The sequence below is a fragment of the Coregonus clupeaformis genome, chromosome 29 (genome assembly GCF_020615455.1).
Source record: "Coregonus clupeaformis isolate EN_2021a chromosome 29, ASM2061545v1, whole genome shotgun sequence".
Taxonomy (NCBI): Eukaryota; Metazoa; Chordata; class Actinopteri; order Salmoniformes; family Salmonidae; genus Coregonus; species Coregonus clupeaformis.
Window position 1 is genome coordinate 12,466,116 of NC_059220.1, and position 16,993 is coordinate 12,483,108.

General features: G+C 42.7%; 1 protein-coding gene across 2 annotated transcripts in view; it reads right to left on the reverse strand.

Annotated features, from left to right (window-relative positions):
* Positions 1-2,190: 2,190 nt before the first annotated feature.
* Positions 2,191-16,993, reverse strand: part of LOC121544723 (TNF receptor-associated factor 3-like) — a 56,599-nt gene continuing 41,796 nt past the window's right edge. Inside the window, exons 1-11 of one of the 2 annotated variants that reach the window (XM_041854814.1) lie at positions 15,799-16,476; positions 8,932-9,206; positions 8,442-8,493; positions 8,201-8,305; positions 7,793-7,957; positions 5,899-5,979; positions 5,620-5,694; positions 5,279-5,371; positions 4,719-4,859; positions 3,655-3,829; positions 2,191-3,261 (exon numbers count right to left, since the gene is read on the reverse strand). In XM_041854814.1, coding sequence (XP_041710748.1) covers positions 2,690-3,261; positions 3,655-3,829; positions 4,719-4,859; positions 5,279-5,371; positions 5,620-5,694; positions 5,899-5,979; positions 7,793-7,957; positions 8,201-8,305; positions 8,442-8,493; positions 8,932-9,203 — 1,731 coding nt within the window. In that variant the 5' untranslated portion in view covers positions 9,204-9,206; positions 15,799-16,476 and the 3' untranslated portion in view covers positions 2,191-2,689. Of the gene's footprint in view, positions 3,262-3,654; positions 3,830-4,718; positions 4,860-5,278; positions 5,372-5,619; positions 5,695-5,898; positions 5,980-7,792; positions 7,958-8,200; positions 8,306-8,441; positions 8,494-8,931; positions 9,207-15,798; positions 16,477-16,993 lie in introns of those variants that run through there. The other variant, XM_041854813.1, reaches the window with a different exon arrangement.

Genomic DNA, 16,993 nt, shown 5'->3' on the forward strand with positions numbered 1-16,993 from the left:
TTAACTCCGCGAGACGGTGGCATTGCTGTACCAGTGTGTATCCATTCCTTTGTGCCATCTTTGTCTGCGTCTGAAATGGCACCTGAATCCCTATATAGCGCACTACTTTTGTCCAGCTCTGGCCAAAAGTAGTGCGCTATATAGGTAATAGGATGCCATTTCAGACGCAACTCAGGTCCACTAAAACCACATCTGAAATAAGAGACAGGCTGTAGCCTGCACACAAGACACACCCTACTACTCACACAACGCCTGTTAATAAAAGCTTGTCAATCAACAACGTTCTCCAACACAATCACAAGACTAGATACATACATACTGTACGTTACATTCTGTACTTTAACAATGCAATAATACAACCAAACTTCACCAGCAATGCAAACAACATACACAACCATGTATTGTATATCCTTATTCAACATGTCATGGGATTGTCTCTTCTGGCTTTAATTTAGACATCTTTCATCAAAGTCAAGTCTGAGTTTTTAGAGATATTTGATATTAGAGAAGATAGGCATGCCGTGCCAACTATCTCCTGGAATTTTTGGCCGCACCTCAACTTGTGTTGGATTCTATATGATTTTTTGTTTTGGTAGATTGCCATACATACATACAGTTGAAGTCGGAAGTTTACATACACTTAGGTTGGAGTCATTAAAACTTGTTTTTCAACCACTCCACACATTTCTTGTTAACAAACTATAGTTTTGGCAAGTCGGTTGGAACATCTACTTTGTGCATGACACAAGTCATTTTTCCAACAATTGTTTACAGAGATTATTTCACTTATAATTCACTGTATCACAATTCTAGTGGGTCAGAAGTTTACATACACTAAGTTGACTGTGCCTTTATACAGCTTGGAAAATTCCAGAAAATTATGTCATGGCTTTAGAAGCTTCTGATAGGCTAATTGACATCATTTGAGTCAATTGGAGGTGTACCTGTGGATGTATTTCAAGGCCTACCTTCAAACTCAGTGCCTCTTTGCTTGACATCATGGGAAAATCTAAAGAAATCAGCCAAGACCTCAGAAAAGAAATTGTAGACCTCCACAAGTCTGGTTCATCCTTGGGAGCAATTTCCAAACGCCCGAAGGTACCACGTTCATCTGTACAAACAATAGTACGCAAGTATAAACACCATGGGACCACGCAGCCGTCATACCGCTCAGGAAGGAGACGCGTTCTGTCTCCTAGAGATGAACGTACTCTGGTAAGAAAAGTGCAAATCAATCCCAGAACAACAGCAAAGTACCTTGTGAAGATGCTGGAGGAAACAGGTACAAAAGTATCTATATCCACAGTAAAACGAGTCCTATATCGACATAACCTGAAAGGCCACTCAGCAAGGAAGAAGCCACTGCTCCAAAACCGCCATAAAAAAGCCAGATTACGGTTTGCAACTGCATATGGGGACAAAGATCATACTTTTTGGAGAAATGTCCTCTGGTCTGATGAAATAAAAATAGAACTGTTTGGCCATAATGACCATCGCTATGTTTGGAGGAAAAAGGGGGATGCTTGCAAGCCGAAGAACACCATCCCAACCGTGAAGCACGGGGGTGGCAGCATCATTCTGTGGGGGTGCTTTGCTGCAGGAGGGTCTGGTGCACTTCATAAAATAGATGGCATCATGAGGAAGGAAAATTATGTGGATATATTGAAGCAACATCTCAAGACATCAGTCAGGAAGTTAAAGCTTGGTTGCAAATGGGTCTTCCAAATGGACAATGACCCCAAGCATACTTCCAAAGTTGTGGCAAAATGGCTTAAGGACAACAAAGTCAAGGTATTGGAGTGGCCATCACAAAGCGCTGACCTCAATCCTATTGAAAATGTGTGGGCAGAACTGAACAAGCATGTGCTAGCAAGGAGGCCTACAAACCTGACTCAGTCACACCAGCTCTGTCAGGAGGAATGGGCCAAAATTCACCCAATTTATTGTGGGAAGCTTGTGGAAGGCTACCTGAAACATTTGACCCAAGTTAAACAATTTAAAGGCAATGCTACCAAATAAGATTTGAGTGTATGTTAACTTCTGACCCACTGGGAATGTGATGAAAGAAATAAAAGCTGAAATAAATCATTTTCTCTACTATTATTCTGACATTTCACATTCTTAAAATAAAGTGGTGATCCTAACTGACCTAAGACAGGGAATTTTTACTAGGATTAAATGTCAGGAATTGTGAAAAACTGAGTTTAAATGTATTTGGCTAAGGTGTATGTAAACTTCCGACTTCAACTGTACATACATACATACTGGTTCCATGTAGTTTGATGATGGTTACGTCCTGATAACTTGGGTTAGAATGATCCACTATCCATTGCTATTTATACCTCTCCCTTCTTTGAGTATTATAGGCATTCTTTAGATTTTGTAACATTCAGCCTGGTTGCCACTGGTGACATGTCTCCCTGGTTTAAAAAGAACCCTTTCCTTCTCTCACCTCTCTGGTGAGCAACACAGGCACCAAAGGCCACTGTTCTGAGGTCCACCCAGCTCTTTCTGCAGGCTTAGGCTGCACCTTGAGATCTGCAAATAAACCTTACTCTAACTTTTCTGTTATTTTCTTGTTCTCCATCCTTCTTTCTGCTCTCTCCATTCCATCTTTTGCAATCTCTCTCACACAAGGGCACCCTGATCCGGATACATCTGCTGTTCTCTACAGACCAGAGGTGAAGGGTCAGGGGTCAGGGAGGTCTGACGTGTCCACTGTGACCTTAATGAAGATGGTATCGTCCTTGATGTAAGTACCGTTCTCCAGCACAGTCTGGGCTACGAACAGCGGGCAGCCCGAGGCTATGTTCATCTCTGCCGTGGGCCGTCTGAAGCTGCTGCTGTTGGGGTCTGGTTTAAAGGCATCCCCTAGGTGCTTCCTGGCTGGGCCCTGGTCCATCAGCATCAGAGTCACCTTCTGTTTAAAGGGCCAGAGCAGGAGGGCGTCGTATTCGCCACGCATCACCACAAAGAACAGAGACAGATGGGTTCCTTTCCCCATGCCATCTCCGTTCAGGTAGACCCGGGCACACATCTTGTAGCCAAAGTAGCCAGTGTAGAAAGGCTGGCTGTAGAGAGACAGGGTCTTTGAAGCCACGGCTTCTTGTTTCCGCCGCTTGTAGTCACGGATCTTCCAGATGAGCGTCCCATTGAAGGAAGCAGTCTCTAGGACCTGGAAGCGCAGGTCCATGTCGGCCAGGCGGATCTCGTGGACACTCAGTATGTCGTCCTGACGGGAGAGCTGTGTCTCTAAAGAACCTGCAGAGAAACAATAGCAAGCCAATGGAATAAGAGTCCTGTATGTTTGCACCACTCTGGACTTCCCGCTACTTACATTTTCCCAGACTTCAATGTCAGGCCATAAAAGCACTGTTTTTTCAATCACTGCTTTGCTAATAATGTCGCTTCAGACTTTGAGCATATCAAATTGGTCCAATATCACACTACACTCATTCTGAGCAACTCCTAAAATGTTTTAGCGACAATGAAGTAGCAAAGAATAAACATAATTCCCAAGACAAGTGTTGAGAGAGAGAGAGACCGACACGAGACAGAAACAGAGAGAGAGAGAGACCGACACGAGACAGAAACAGAGAGAGAGAGAGAGACCGACACGAGTTAGAGAGAGAGAGCGCATTCAGGGCAACTCACCTAGTGTGTGTGTGGCTGGGTTGGCCCCGACCCGTCCTCCCTCTAGCGTTGCGACCCTGGAACGAATGCTCTCCACGGTGCCTCGGAGTGTCTCCACCTCCTCTCGGATAGTCCTCAGAGACCTCAGCTCCAGCTCCATCTCCAAAAGCTTCTCAGAGTGGGAACTCATCAAGTTCTACATGGAGAAACCGTCCACAAACACACACATACAGTTACACACACTTCAAGTAGCCTAGGCGGCAGGTAGCCTAGTGGTTAAGAGCGTTGGGCCAGTAACTGAAAGGTTGCTGGTTCGAATCCCAGGGCCGACTAGCTGAAAAATCTGCCGTTGTGCTCTTGAGCAAGGCACTTAACCCTAATTGCTCCTGTAAGTCGCTCTGGATAAGAGCATCTGCTAAATGACTAAAATGTAAGTTCCATACATGACAAGACTTTACCTCCAACTGAAAAATCTGTAAATGGGACAAGACAAGTATTATTATGTATGTCAAAGACTAGTATTCCGTCTTTATTGGGAGGTTTTATAATGACACAGTGTACAAAACATAAGAAACACCTGCTCTTTCCATGACAGACTGACCAGGTGAAAGTTATGATCCCTTATTGATGTCACTTGTTAAATCCACTTCAAATCAGTGTAGATGAAGGGCAGGAAACAGGTTAAAGAAGGATTTTTAAGCATTGATACAATTAAGACATTGATTGTGTGTGTGCCATTCAGAGGGTGAATGGGGAGAACAAAATATTTAAGTTCCTTTGAACGGGGTATGGTAGTAGGTGCCAGGCGCACCGGTTTGACTGTGTCGAGAACTGCAACGCTGCTGGGTTTTTCACACTCAACAGTTTCCCGTGTGTATCAAGAATGGTCAACCACCCAAAGGACATCCAGCCAACTTGCCAACTATGGGAAGCATTGGAGTCAACATGAGTCAGCATCCCTATGGAATGCTTTCGACACCTTGTAGAGTTCATGCCCCGACAAATTGAGGCTGTTCTGAGGGCAAAAGGTGATGCAACTCACATTATGTTTTGTACACTCAGTGTACTTGGACCTTTTCATTTACCTGCATGGTAGTGAGCTTCTGCTCCAGCTGTCTGTTATTCTCCCTCATCTCCTCGTACTGAGACTCTGTTTCAGACAGACGGCTGCTCAGGCCTGGCAGAACCTTGTAGCGCTCCAGAAGCTCTCCTTTAACATCCTCCACCTAGACGGGTGGGAAACGTTCTGTTATTATTGCTTATTTCATTACCCTGAACTACAGTAACCATTCAGCCATATGATTAGCTGGTTGGTAACAAGTTAGTTGTGGTTGAATATTCAGTTTAATTTCTCTCAATGTATTATTTTTGGGTACTTGTCAAAATACATTTTGTTAGAATGTGCTATAATGTGTAACATGTAAGAGCACATACTCAAATTTGTGATTAGATCATGAGTCAAAACAAGTACGACAGGTATTGCAGACACAAGGCAACATATTTATACACCGTATGCCTTGCATATGGATTGAAATAGAAGTTGGTTTTGATGCTGGTGAATTTTCATTATGTTGACTTTATACATTTTTCCATTAAAATGGTACACAGGGCAAATTGTTATAAAGAACAATGTAGAGTTGATTACCTTGGCCTCCAGTGTAGTGTTCCTGGTTGCCATCAACCGCAGGTGTTCAGAGGCAAAGCTAGATTCATGGTCCCTCATGTCTTGGTTGAGACCCTACAGAGGAATATCAGGGAAAATATCATATCAGAAACATACTAGCTTAAAACTACTGTATGTTCTCTTAAATGAGTTGTAATTCAGTGGGACAATAGCCAGACAACAGAGTAGGAGAGACGTCATGAGGAGTTCATAGTGGGCATGATATTACAACTTATATTAAACATATCATTAATACCACCTTTACCTTTACCTCATTAATACCACCACTACCTTTTAACAGTCTTAGTAACATTAATACTGACCTTGAAATTGCATCCAAAGCGGATAAAGGAGCAGGTGACATGAGCCTTGGGGCACTCATGTTGATGACTTGTCAGCTGAGAGTAGAAACACACATTTAGGTTAAATAATTTCCTTCTATACCAAGCATTTGCATTACAATGTGGTCTCAATGAAATGGGCAACCATTGTATCACAACATCTAAAACTATGTTTATCCATCTGATGATAAGAGAAAAGATGCCCATACGGCCTTCGCATGAATACATTTCATACTACGAACATTAGAATACACTCCTTACCTCGCTTCGTAAGATGGAGGGAGAAGTACAATGATTGGGGCAGGCCACCGGAAATGAAGGACAAACGGTTTCTTTGTGTTTCTGAAAAATTGAATAAGCTATTAGTAAAGAGAAATTGGCACTATGGAAAGCAAATACAGGGACAATACACCTAGTACAGTAAATATTCAGTGTTATTGTAGTCAGTGGTTAAAGGGCAATTCCACCACTTTTCAACCTCATTTTCATCATCTCCAGCACAATACCAGTGTCTACATGTGAAAACTGCAAATGTATACGTTTTGTAGAAACAAATATAAAGTTCAAAAGTTCTACCCGGGGCCTGCCGAGTGGCACAGTAGTCTAAGGCACTGCATCGCAGTGCTAGAGGCGTCACCACAGACCCGGGTTCGATCCCGGGCTGTATCACAACCGGCCGTGATCAGGAGTCCCACAGGGCGGTGCACAATTGGCCCAGCGTCGTCCGGATTAGGGGAGGGTTTGGCCATGGGGGCTTTACTTAGCTCATCGCGCTTTAGCGACCCCTTGTGGTGGGCCGGAAGTCAGTTGAACGGCGTTTCCTCCGACACATTGGTGCGGCTGGCTTCCGGGTTAAGCGGGCGGGTGTTAAGAAGCACGGTTTGGTGGGTCATGTTTCGGAGGACGCATGACTCGTTGGGGAGTTGCAGCGATGAGACAACATCGAAAATTGGGGAGAAAAAGGGGGTAAAATACAAAAATTAAATAAATACCTGATGACATCATCAGTGATTTTCAAACACTATGGGTGTTTTTCAAATAGCATACTACCGTGCTCCGAGTACGCAAATTGGAGCACGGGAGGGTCGGAGTATGAGTCCAAATCAAAGTATGAGAAACGGAGCACGCAGGGCACTTCTCGAATGCATACTCCGTTTGTACATATTTTGAAGCATACATCGATGCAAGCTTCAACGGAAAGTATGCAAAGCAATATGACGCCATCACGTTAAAAAATGACGCAACATTTCTTGAAATCAATGGTGGCCATTATTTGAGCTGAAGCGAGAGAAAATACACTCAGACTTCGGAATGAAATGTTGCATGACTACAATATTTTATCTCGATACGTTAATAAATACATGCTGTGTTAATTTTGGCATGTTTACCTGCCTACATATCGTAGATCGCAAGCCCATAATAAGTCAATTGGGCTAACTGGCTAGCTAATACTGTTAGCTAGCTAGCCAGATAGCCACAAATAATTGTTAGCTAGCTACCCACGAAGAACTGACATCTACCTTGCATAATATTCATTTTAGGTAATTTTTGCCTGTTACACTATCTGGTTAGCTACATTATTACGATTCACATATCTAGCTGATAATTATGAAGTAATACGTTTGCTTTGTGTATATCTTGTTTCGTCTATTGTTGCCCTTGTCTTGGCTGGAAGAAGGTTCAGTGAATGGGGAGGTGCAGCGTGAGGTAACACAGTAGGGGGCAGTGCCAGTGCTTCTCAAATGTAATGTTTTATGCATTCTCCACACTCTCGTCCTCACAAGAACGTACTCAAGAGAACGTCGTCAGAGAATGCACTCGGAGCATGAGTGTGGAGCACGGTACTATGCATATTGAGAAACACCCAATGAGATTCGCAGTGACGTGGGGAGAAAGAAAATACCCTCCCTCTGGGACCTTATGACATTTCTTCTTATCTTTTTAACCACAGATCATAAAAAAGGCGCTGTTTTCACATATGTAGACACTGGTATGGTGCTGGAGATAATGAATATTTGGTTGAAAAGTGGCGGAATTGCCCTTTAAGGTGGACAAAAATATGTGCCAGTACAAATGTTGGGTGCCGGTCACAATATTCTCTAAGAGGTAGAGGTTCGGTGAGCACCGGCCCAACTCAAGAAGTTGTTCTAGTTACCTGTAATTCAGTCATGGCCATCTTATGCATGCAGAATTCACAGGTGGTCTCCCTGTGTTTACATTTCCAACTCAAGTGTTCAGGAATGTCTTTGCGCATCATCTTCTCTTTGCACTTTCCCAAAGGGCATGGCACCTCAAAATACAGACACACATTCAAATGATCCTGGGGAAAAAAGGAGGAAAAGGAATCATAAGGATTTGGTGTAAAGAAAATGTAGCCTATTATGAAGTCCTATAAAAAAAAGATTGCATTTGGGTTGTAGTCATTACAGTTACAACAGGAAACGTTCAACCAATGTGACTGAAATCAAGGAGAATTGTAGATAAACACTTTTCTAGAGTTTGAATAATGACTGTGTGTAACAATGGGACTTTTTCCATTTTCCTCAGTCAGTCATTCACTTACCATGACCTGCTGTAGACTCATCTGCTCCTTACAGCCATTCTTCTCACTCCTGCAGTACACTCTCAGAGCCATGATCTCTCTATGGCAGCACACGTCACGGAAGATCTGACAGAAAACACAACGGCTACTGTGAGGACACACGCAGTGATTATGTCCCACGGCCATTTAGAAAGAGTATAGGGCTGTTTAGCATGGGTACCATAAGGATGATGACAGTGATGCAAATCGTTCATAGTCTTACCTTGTCTTTGAACAGCGGCTCACTATCCGCTGGACATACTGGATTCGGTTTGCTGTAAAAAAGACGAGACATTTACTGATGATTATTAATGCGGAGTGATAAATCATTATAAACAGGGTGGTTCGAGCCCTGGATGCTGATTGGCTGACAGCCGTGGTATATCAGACACAGGTATGAAAAAAACATTTATTTTTACTTTTCTAATTATGTTGGTAACCAGTTTATAATAGCAATAAGGCACCTCAGGGGTTTGTGGTATATGGCTTAATTAACTCATGTCCAATCAAATCCTCCTTTTAGCAACGTGGCCAATGACATTATTATTTCTCAATCATAATCATCACACGATCACTGAACGATTATGATAACCCTCATTACCAGAAGACAGCTGGCATTTCAAAACACACAGACAAGAAGACATTTGTCATTTCTCAACGACAAAAAAACATACCCCTTCACTCTCCATGAAACTGAAATCTCTTGTCCTCACCTGAGCTGCTCAGAGATGCAGGTTTCACAGAAGCGGTGTCCACACTCTGTCTGCCTGGGGTTGCAGAGCACTAGCCTGCAGGCCTCGCAGCAGTATTTGGGCTCTGGAGTGGCTATGAAGTGGTCCCAGAAGCCCCCGCGCTGCGGTAAGAAGCCTGCATCGGGGTCGCTGGGCCAGGGGCGCTGGGCCAGAGAGAGAGCAGCCAGGGAGGGAGAGCGATGCTGGAGGGGGATTTGCAGCTCCCGCATGTCCGCGTTCCGCCCTGCTGACATGACCTGGGGAGGGCACATGGGCACACACACACAGAAAGACAGGAGGGGAGCGATGTTGAATAGATATGCACCCTGACAGTTGCAACATACAGGACAAACACGCATTTCATAAAAAAAGGAGGATACAATTGTCTTATGTTACATGGTCTTGGAGTGGGACCATGGTGTTTCAGCTGAGGACGTGTGTGTGTGTGTTAATGCTGAGCATTCATTGCCACATCAACAGCTGCTGACTCTCAGGCCGAACCTTGGGAAACCCCTTCATAACAGACATAGTTAACTGGGGCTAATTTTATCTCCGCTCTGACTCGGAGCAGAGTGCAGTGCACAAGCAGGAAGGCCCGGCCTGGGACTGTAATAGAGCATATCCAAAAGTAGATTGAGTAGAGCTGGAGGACGATAAACCAAAAGTTAGCGACACCAACCATACTGATCACTTATACTAGATAAATGTGAAGTTTGAAATGAAATAAGTTTGCTAATATGGGTGATTGTTAATTGGACAGGTGATGGCTACAATCAAACTATAGTAATAGTAGTATTAGTAAAGGATAAAAAAACAACGGTGGTGCAAGTTGTTATAAACTGGTAATTCGTAAATTCACTCTGGCCATCTACTCCGATTTCAGAGCACTCGTCTGAGTATGCCAGAGCGCAGAATAACTGATGAATTTACAAACGCTCAACACCCGTTCAATATGGGCGGTGTCGGTAAACGTCGGCAAAAAAACGTAAATCAATTGTTGCCAGCAGCACAGTTAGTCACCAACGCTCTGGATAACATGAAAACAGCCTAACCAGCTCTGTAAGGGCGAGTAAAATGGTCAGAGTGAGGTGTTCTCTCATTTGTGTCTGGAAGTAGCTAGCAAGCTAGCCAACGTTATCCAGTTAGCTTCGGTGCTTGACTGCCGTTGTGAGGCCAAAACGCTCAGGTCAACCCTCGGTGTGCGCTCTGAACGCTCCAAGAGCGAAACGCTCTCAATTTACGAACAGACAATCTGACAACACTCTGAATTTACGAACACCCCGAGCGCACTCTGGCACTCCAGATTGAATTTACAAACACACCCTATGTATTTATCGTTATTGCATCAATTCAGGCAATGTATCACAATACGGGTTTTTGACCATATGGCCAAGCTCTAATGGAGGACAGGACAGCTTAATCTAGACTGACCCAAGCCTTTATTATAGACTCGCCAACACATTATTCATTTTCCGAGGGCAAGCAACAGAAAGCAATTTAGGCTAGAACATCCAACCCAAATCACAGCATATACCATCCTAAAAGCCAGCAACATCCAACTGATCAGAGCATATGTAAGGTTCTACAAAAAATGTAGCTGGTCTTCCATACAGTGCATTCGGAAAGTATTCAGACCCCTTGACTTTTTCCAAATGTTGTTACTTTACAGCCGTATTCTAAAATTGATTTTTTCCCCCTCAATCTACAAACAATACCCAATAACGACAAAGTAAAAACAGGTTTTTAGAAATGTTTGCAAATGTATAAAAAAATAAAAATAATGAAATATAACATTTACATAAGTATTCAGACCCTTTACTCAGTACTTTGTTGAAGCACCTTTGGCAGCGATTACAGCCTGGAGTCTTCTTGGGTATGACGCTACAAGCTTGGCATACCTGTATTTTGGGAGTTTCTCCCATTCTTCTCTGCAGATCCTCTCAAGCTCTGTCAGGTTGGACAGTATTTTCAGGTCTCTCCAGAGATGTTAGATCAGTTTCAAGTCCGGACTCTGGCTGGGCCACTCAAGGACATTCAGAGACTTGTCTCGAAGCCACTCCTGCGTTGTCTTGGCTCTGTGCTTAGGGTCGTTGTCCTGATGGAAGGTGAACCTTCACCCCAGTCTGAGGTCCTGAGCGCTCTAGAGCAGGTTTTCATCAATGATCTCTCTGTACTTTGCTCCGTACACCTTTGCCTCGATCCTGACTAGTCTCCCAGTCCCTGCTGCTGAAAAACATCCCCACAGCATGATGCTGCCACCACCATGCTTCACCGTAGGGATGGTCCCAGGTTTCCTCCAGATGTGACACTTGGCATTCAGGCCAAAGAGTTAAATATTGGTTTCATCAGAGCAGAGAATCTTGTTTCTCATTGTCTGAGAGTCCTTTAGTGCGGCAGAGATGGTTGTCCTTCTGGAAGGTCTCCACAGAGGAACTATGTCAGAGTGACCATCGGGTTCTTGGTCACCTCCCTGACCAAGGCCCTTCTCCCCTGATTGCTCAGTTTGGCCGTGCGGCCAGCTCTAGGAAGAGTCTTGGCGGTTCCAAACTTCTTCCATTTAAGAATGATGGAGGCCACTGTGTTCTTGGGGACCTTCAATGCTGCAGTCATTTTTTGGTACCCTTCCCCGGATCTGTGCCAACACAATTCTGTCTCAGAGCTCTACGGACAATTCCTTTGACCTCATGGCTTGGTTTTTGCTCTGACAAGCACTGTCAATTGCAGGACCTTATACAGACAGGTGTTTGCCTTTCCAAATCATGTCCAATCAGTTGAATTTACCACAGGTGGACTCCAATCAAGTTGTAGTAACAGCTCAAGGATGATCAATGGAAACAGGATGCACCGGAGCTCAATTTCGAGTCTCATAGCAAAGGGTCTGAATACTTATGTAAATATAACATTTCCGTTTTTTAAACATTTGAAAAAATTTCTAAAAACCGGTTTTTGCTTTGTCATTATGGGGTAGTGTGTGTAGATTGATGAGGGGGGGAAATTATTTAATCAATTTTAGAATAAGGCTGTAATGTAACAAAATGTGGAAAAAGGGGTCTGAATACTTTCCTGTGGAACATTCTTCCATCATGCATGTGCAATGTTCTGAGGAAGGTTCCCATGAAGCTAGAGATGAACTCTGAACTAATGACTGAACCTTCAGCTCTACATCCTGTCTCACATGGTTCAACTGGCTCATTCATGCAACTGAAACAATTCAGACTCACTTACTAAATCAAGACTGGCAACTTCTACAGGTCTGCCCTCAACGTTGAAAGTACATCAGCCCATCATCACTGGATGAGCAAGTGGATTAGGCCTAGGCTATTGGCTGACCAGTTCCTGTGATTCTCAGGGGACTTCCTGGGATAGTCAAGGGGCTTTTCCCACATGCTGCTTCATCACTGTCTATCACCACTGACTGACTGACTGACTGACTGACTGCACACAGGTTTAGGCCTACACAAACCCTAGACCCAGCTGAATAGAAGCGGTCAGCAAAAGTTTGAAATGTAGATTGGCTAGGCTAGACATCTTCGTTATAACCTAATTCAAAGCATATAGTACCGTTGAGATTGTCTCGGGTACAATTGGGCCAGGGATGAGATTAATCAGGTATCTCTTCCTCTATGGGAAATCGGTTTCTGATGAAACGCAGAGTATTATGTATAAATTGGTATTCCCCCTGTTAAATACACACTGATTTACATGGAGAATGAACAAGATATTTTGAGAAATTGGCCCAATATTCTAGTCTTTAAACCTGGTCATATGCTTGATGTTGACAGGACAAAGTGTGTCTAAGAGTGAGTGGATGGAGAAAAGTAGGGGGAGATATGTTACATGTTATAGTTTCTCAGGTGAGATCCTCTCATATGGCCATGCAACGCACCAGCTACAGTGGGGGAAAAAAGTATTTAGTCAGCCACCAATTGTGCAAGTTCTCCCACTTAAAAAGATGAGAGAGGCCTGTAATTTTCATCATAGGTACACGTCAACTATGACAGACAAAATGAGAAAAAAAAAATCCAGAAAATCACATTGTAGGATTTTTAATGAATTTATTTGCAAATTATGGTGGAAAATAAGTATTTGGTCAATAACAAAAGTTTCTCAATACTTTGTTATATACCCTTTGTTGGCAATGACACAGGTCAAACGTTTTCTGTAAGTCTTCACAAGGTTTTCACACACTGTTGCTGGTATTTTGGCCCATTCCTCCATGCAGATCTCCTCTAGAGCAGTGATGTTTTGGGGCTGTCGCTGGGCAACACAGACTTTCAACTCCCTCCAAAGATTTTCTATGGGGTTGAGATCTGGAGACTGGCTAGGCCACTCCAGGACCTTGAAATGCTTCTTACGAAGCCACTCCTTCGTTGCCCGGGCGGTGTGTTTGGGATCATTGTCATGCTGAAAGACCCAGCCACGTTTCATCTTCAATGCCCTTGCTGATGGAAGGAGGTTTTCACTCAAAATCTCACGATACATGGCCCCATTCATTCTTTCCTTTACACGGATCAGTCGTCCTGGTCCCTTTGCAGAAAAACAGCCCCAAAGCATGATGTTTCCACCCCCATGCTTCACAGTAGGTATGGTGTTCTTTGGATGCAACTCAGCATTCTTTGTCCTCCAAACACAACAAGATGAGTTCTTACCAAAAAGTTATATTTTGGTTTCATCTGACCATATGACATTCTCCCAATCCTCTTCTGGATCATCCAAATGCACTCTAGCAAACTTCAGACGGACTGGACATGTACTAGCTTAAGCAGGGGGACACGTCTGGCACTGCAGGATTTGAGTCCCTGGCGGTGTAGTGTGTTACTGATGGTAGGCTTTGTTACTTTGGTCCCAGCTCTCTGCAGGTCATTCACTAGGTCCCCCTGTGTGGTTCTGGGATTTTTGCTCACCGTTCTTGTGATCATTTTGACCCCACGGGGTGAGATCTTGCGTGGAGCCCCAGATCGAGGGAGATTATCAGTGGTCTTGTATGTCTTCCATTTCCTAATAATTGCTCCCACAGTTGATTTCTTCAAACCAAGCTGCTTACCTATTGCAGATTCAGTCTTCCCAGCCTGGTGCAGGTCTACAATTTTGTTTCTGGTGTCCTTTGACAGCTCTTTGGTCTTGGCCATAGTGGAGTTTGGAGTGTGACTGTTTGAGGTTGTGGACAGGTGTATTTTATACTGATAACAAGTTCAAACAGGTGCCATTAATACAGGTAACGAGTGGAGGACAGAGGAGCCTCTTAAAGAAGAAGTTACAGGTCTGTGAGAGCCAGAAATCTTGCTTGTTTGTAGGTGACCAAATACTTATTTTCCACCATAATTTGCAAATAAATTCATTAAAAATCCTACAATGTGATTTTCTGGATTCTTTTTTCTCATTCTGTCTGTCATAGTTGACGTGTACCTATGATGAAAATTACAGGCCTCTCTCATCTTTTTAAGTGGGAGAACTTGCACAATTGGTGGCTGACTAAATACATTTTTTCCCCACTGTATCTGTTCTACACAGACATTATTGGTCTCTCCACTCCCATCATACAGATGTAACCAAGTCTTGTTATGCTGCTCGAGTATCATGACATCACAAAACAAAAATGAAACATGTAGGGGAATTCTATGACTGACCGGTCATTGTACATGGGCAATTCCACAGTAACGGAATTACGCTGAGACTCACTTTTTTCACTTTAAAATGTATGCCAAACAAAAACTATTGATTTCAAAGTTTAACAAACCATACAGGTCTATGCACAATGGCTACTTTGAACAATTTACACAGTAAATCAATTGGTTACTGGAAAAACTGTGCAGACGCAAAGTTTGGTAACAGAATTACTGTAGAATCTCAGTTTTATTCTGTTACAAAACTTTGTATCTGCCGTTCTTCCTGTAAATGTGTTTTTGTAAACTATTTCCACAGAATTGTTCCCTGTAAAAAGTACTTATTGTGCATAGAGTTCTACAGTTTGTTAAACTTTGAAGTCAATATTTTTTGTTTGGTATTACATTTACGTCATTTAGCAGACGCTCTTATCCAGAGTATATATTTTGAAGTGAAAAATATGAGTCTCATCGGAATTCTGTTACATGGAATTGCCCACATGTAATATGTATATAACCTGAAAGCAATAGAACATGTGTCAACTGTGTGAACAGACATCCAAACAGCTAAATCTTCCGAGAATAGAGAATCATGCTTTTTCACATTGATCTGGCCAATCAAAAATTTAACAGATTCTGTTAATGTTTCATGTGCATACAGGCATACTGTTTGGCATGTCTCAAAGGCATTATTGACATATGTTAAGCATATAATTTGAATACAAATAAATGTATTTTGCACTCAATATATTCTGTGTAGCTTGTGTGAGCCTGTTTACCACACTCAAATAATCATTTATGCAAATTACTTTGCATGCACTGTCTGGATAACCAATTTGTCGTAACTGCAATGACTGCATTGTGCATGCATCGACTGGTTAACCAATTTGTCATAACTGCAATGACTGTACTGCACATGCATTGGTGTAATACTGAATAACTTGTAATACAATAATGTAAAATAACATGACACCGTGATTATGTAGAATACATTTTTAGAATATGCTATTATTGGGATGTTTTAACAATGGTTTAGACGGTTAAGTCTCGCAGCCAATTCAGTACACCAAAATGGATATTTGAAATTACCTCATACCCAAATTCGAAGTCTCCCTAGCTCCCCGCTTTGGTACACAACTGTATGGCTACTCAACATGTTATTTACAGAGATAGCTACATGCTGTCTTCCCACATTGTAACATGGACGATATTATAGTTAGCTGTTCCAGCTAGCAACAATACTTACATGAATCAGACCTGTAACGTTGGCCTATGCAACGCCGTTTTTCAGGAGCTACAACGTTACAAATGGAGCTTCAGTGAATGGCACGTTCATGAACGCGAACACCACAATGTAACCGCTTACAATGAAAACGACCGAACTCCACCGTTTTTAAAATAGGCAGCTAGAGTATTTTTATCGGTAGCTGACATTTAAAAAACATAATATTAAAGGAAATATAAAGAAATCGAGATGGAACATAGCAAAATGGAGCCGCCGCTTATTCTTCTGGCTGTTGATTTCTCAGTTGGAAAGCCCCCCTTTGGTATTTCTTCCCCAGGAAATCCCCGTCATGAAGAAAAAAATTGTGGTCAGCCAGTGACAGGCAATGTGTTCCATCGTATTTCCGCTAGATGGCAGTGTCATCATCAATTGTGAACTGTACTACGGGAATTGCTGTCACATACACAAATAACGTGTAATGGTTTGTACATTCCGTGCCCATCACTTACTCTACTTTATAGTCATTTCCTCCTATCCAGTAAAAACATTTTTTCTTCCTGTTCTGAAACAATACTTCATGATCCTTCTTCAGCAAAGGCATCATCCTTTGAACTGCTTATCACTCAAGGTTTTATATACACTGAGTATACAAACATTAGGAACACCTTCCTAATATAGTGGCACCCACCCCGTCAGTCACTTAAATATTTTGTCTTGCCCATTCACCCTCTGAACGGCACACACACAATCCATGTCTTAATTGTCTCAAGGCTTAAAAATAATTTTTTAACTAGTCTCCTCCCCTTCATCTACACTGATTGAAGTGGATTTAACAAGTGACATCAATAATGTATCATAGCTTTCACCTGATCATGTTAAAAGCAGGTGTCCTTAATGTTTTGTACACTCAGTGTATAATATATGCAATTTAGCTGAAGCTTTTATCCAAAGCAACTTAGTCAATCATGCATACATTTTACGTATGGGTGGTTCCAGGAATCGAACCCACTACCCTGGCGTTATACAAGCGCCATGCTCTACCAACTGACCATAAATGCAGTTTTCACTGCAGGGCTTTTACAGTAAGGTGCATGCATGACCCCAAAGCAGGCACAACACCGAAGCAGCTTAAACCACACCTGATCTAAATATTTATGACAAACTGTGTGCTGAAAGACAGAACAAATTAGCCTGAGTGCCAGTCTGTTTGTGCCAT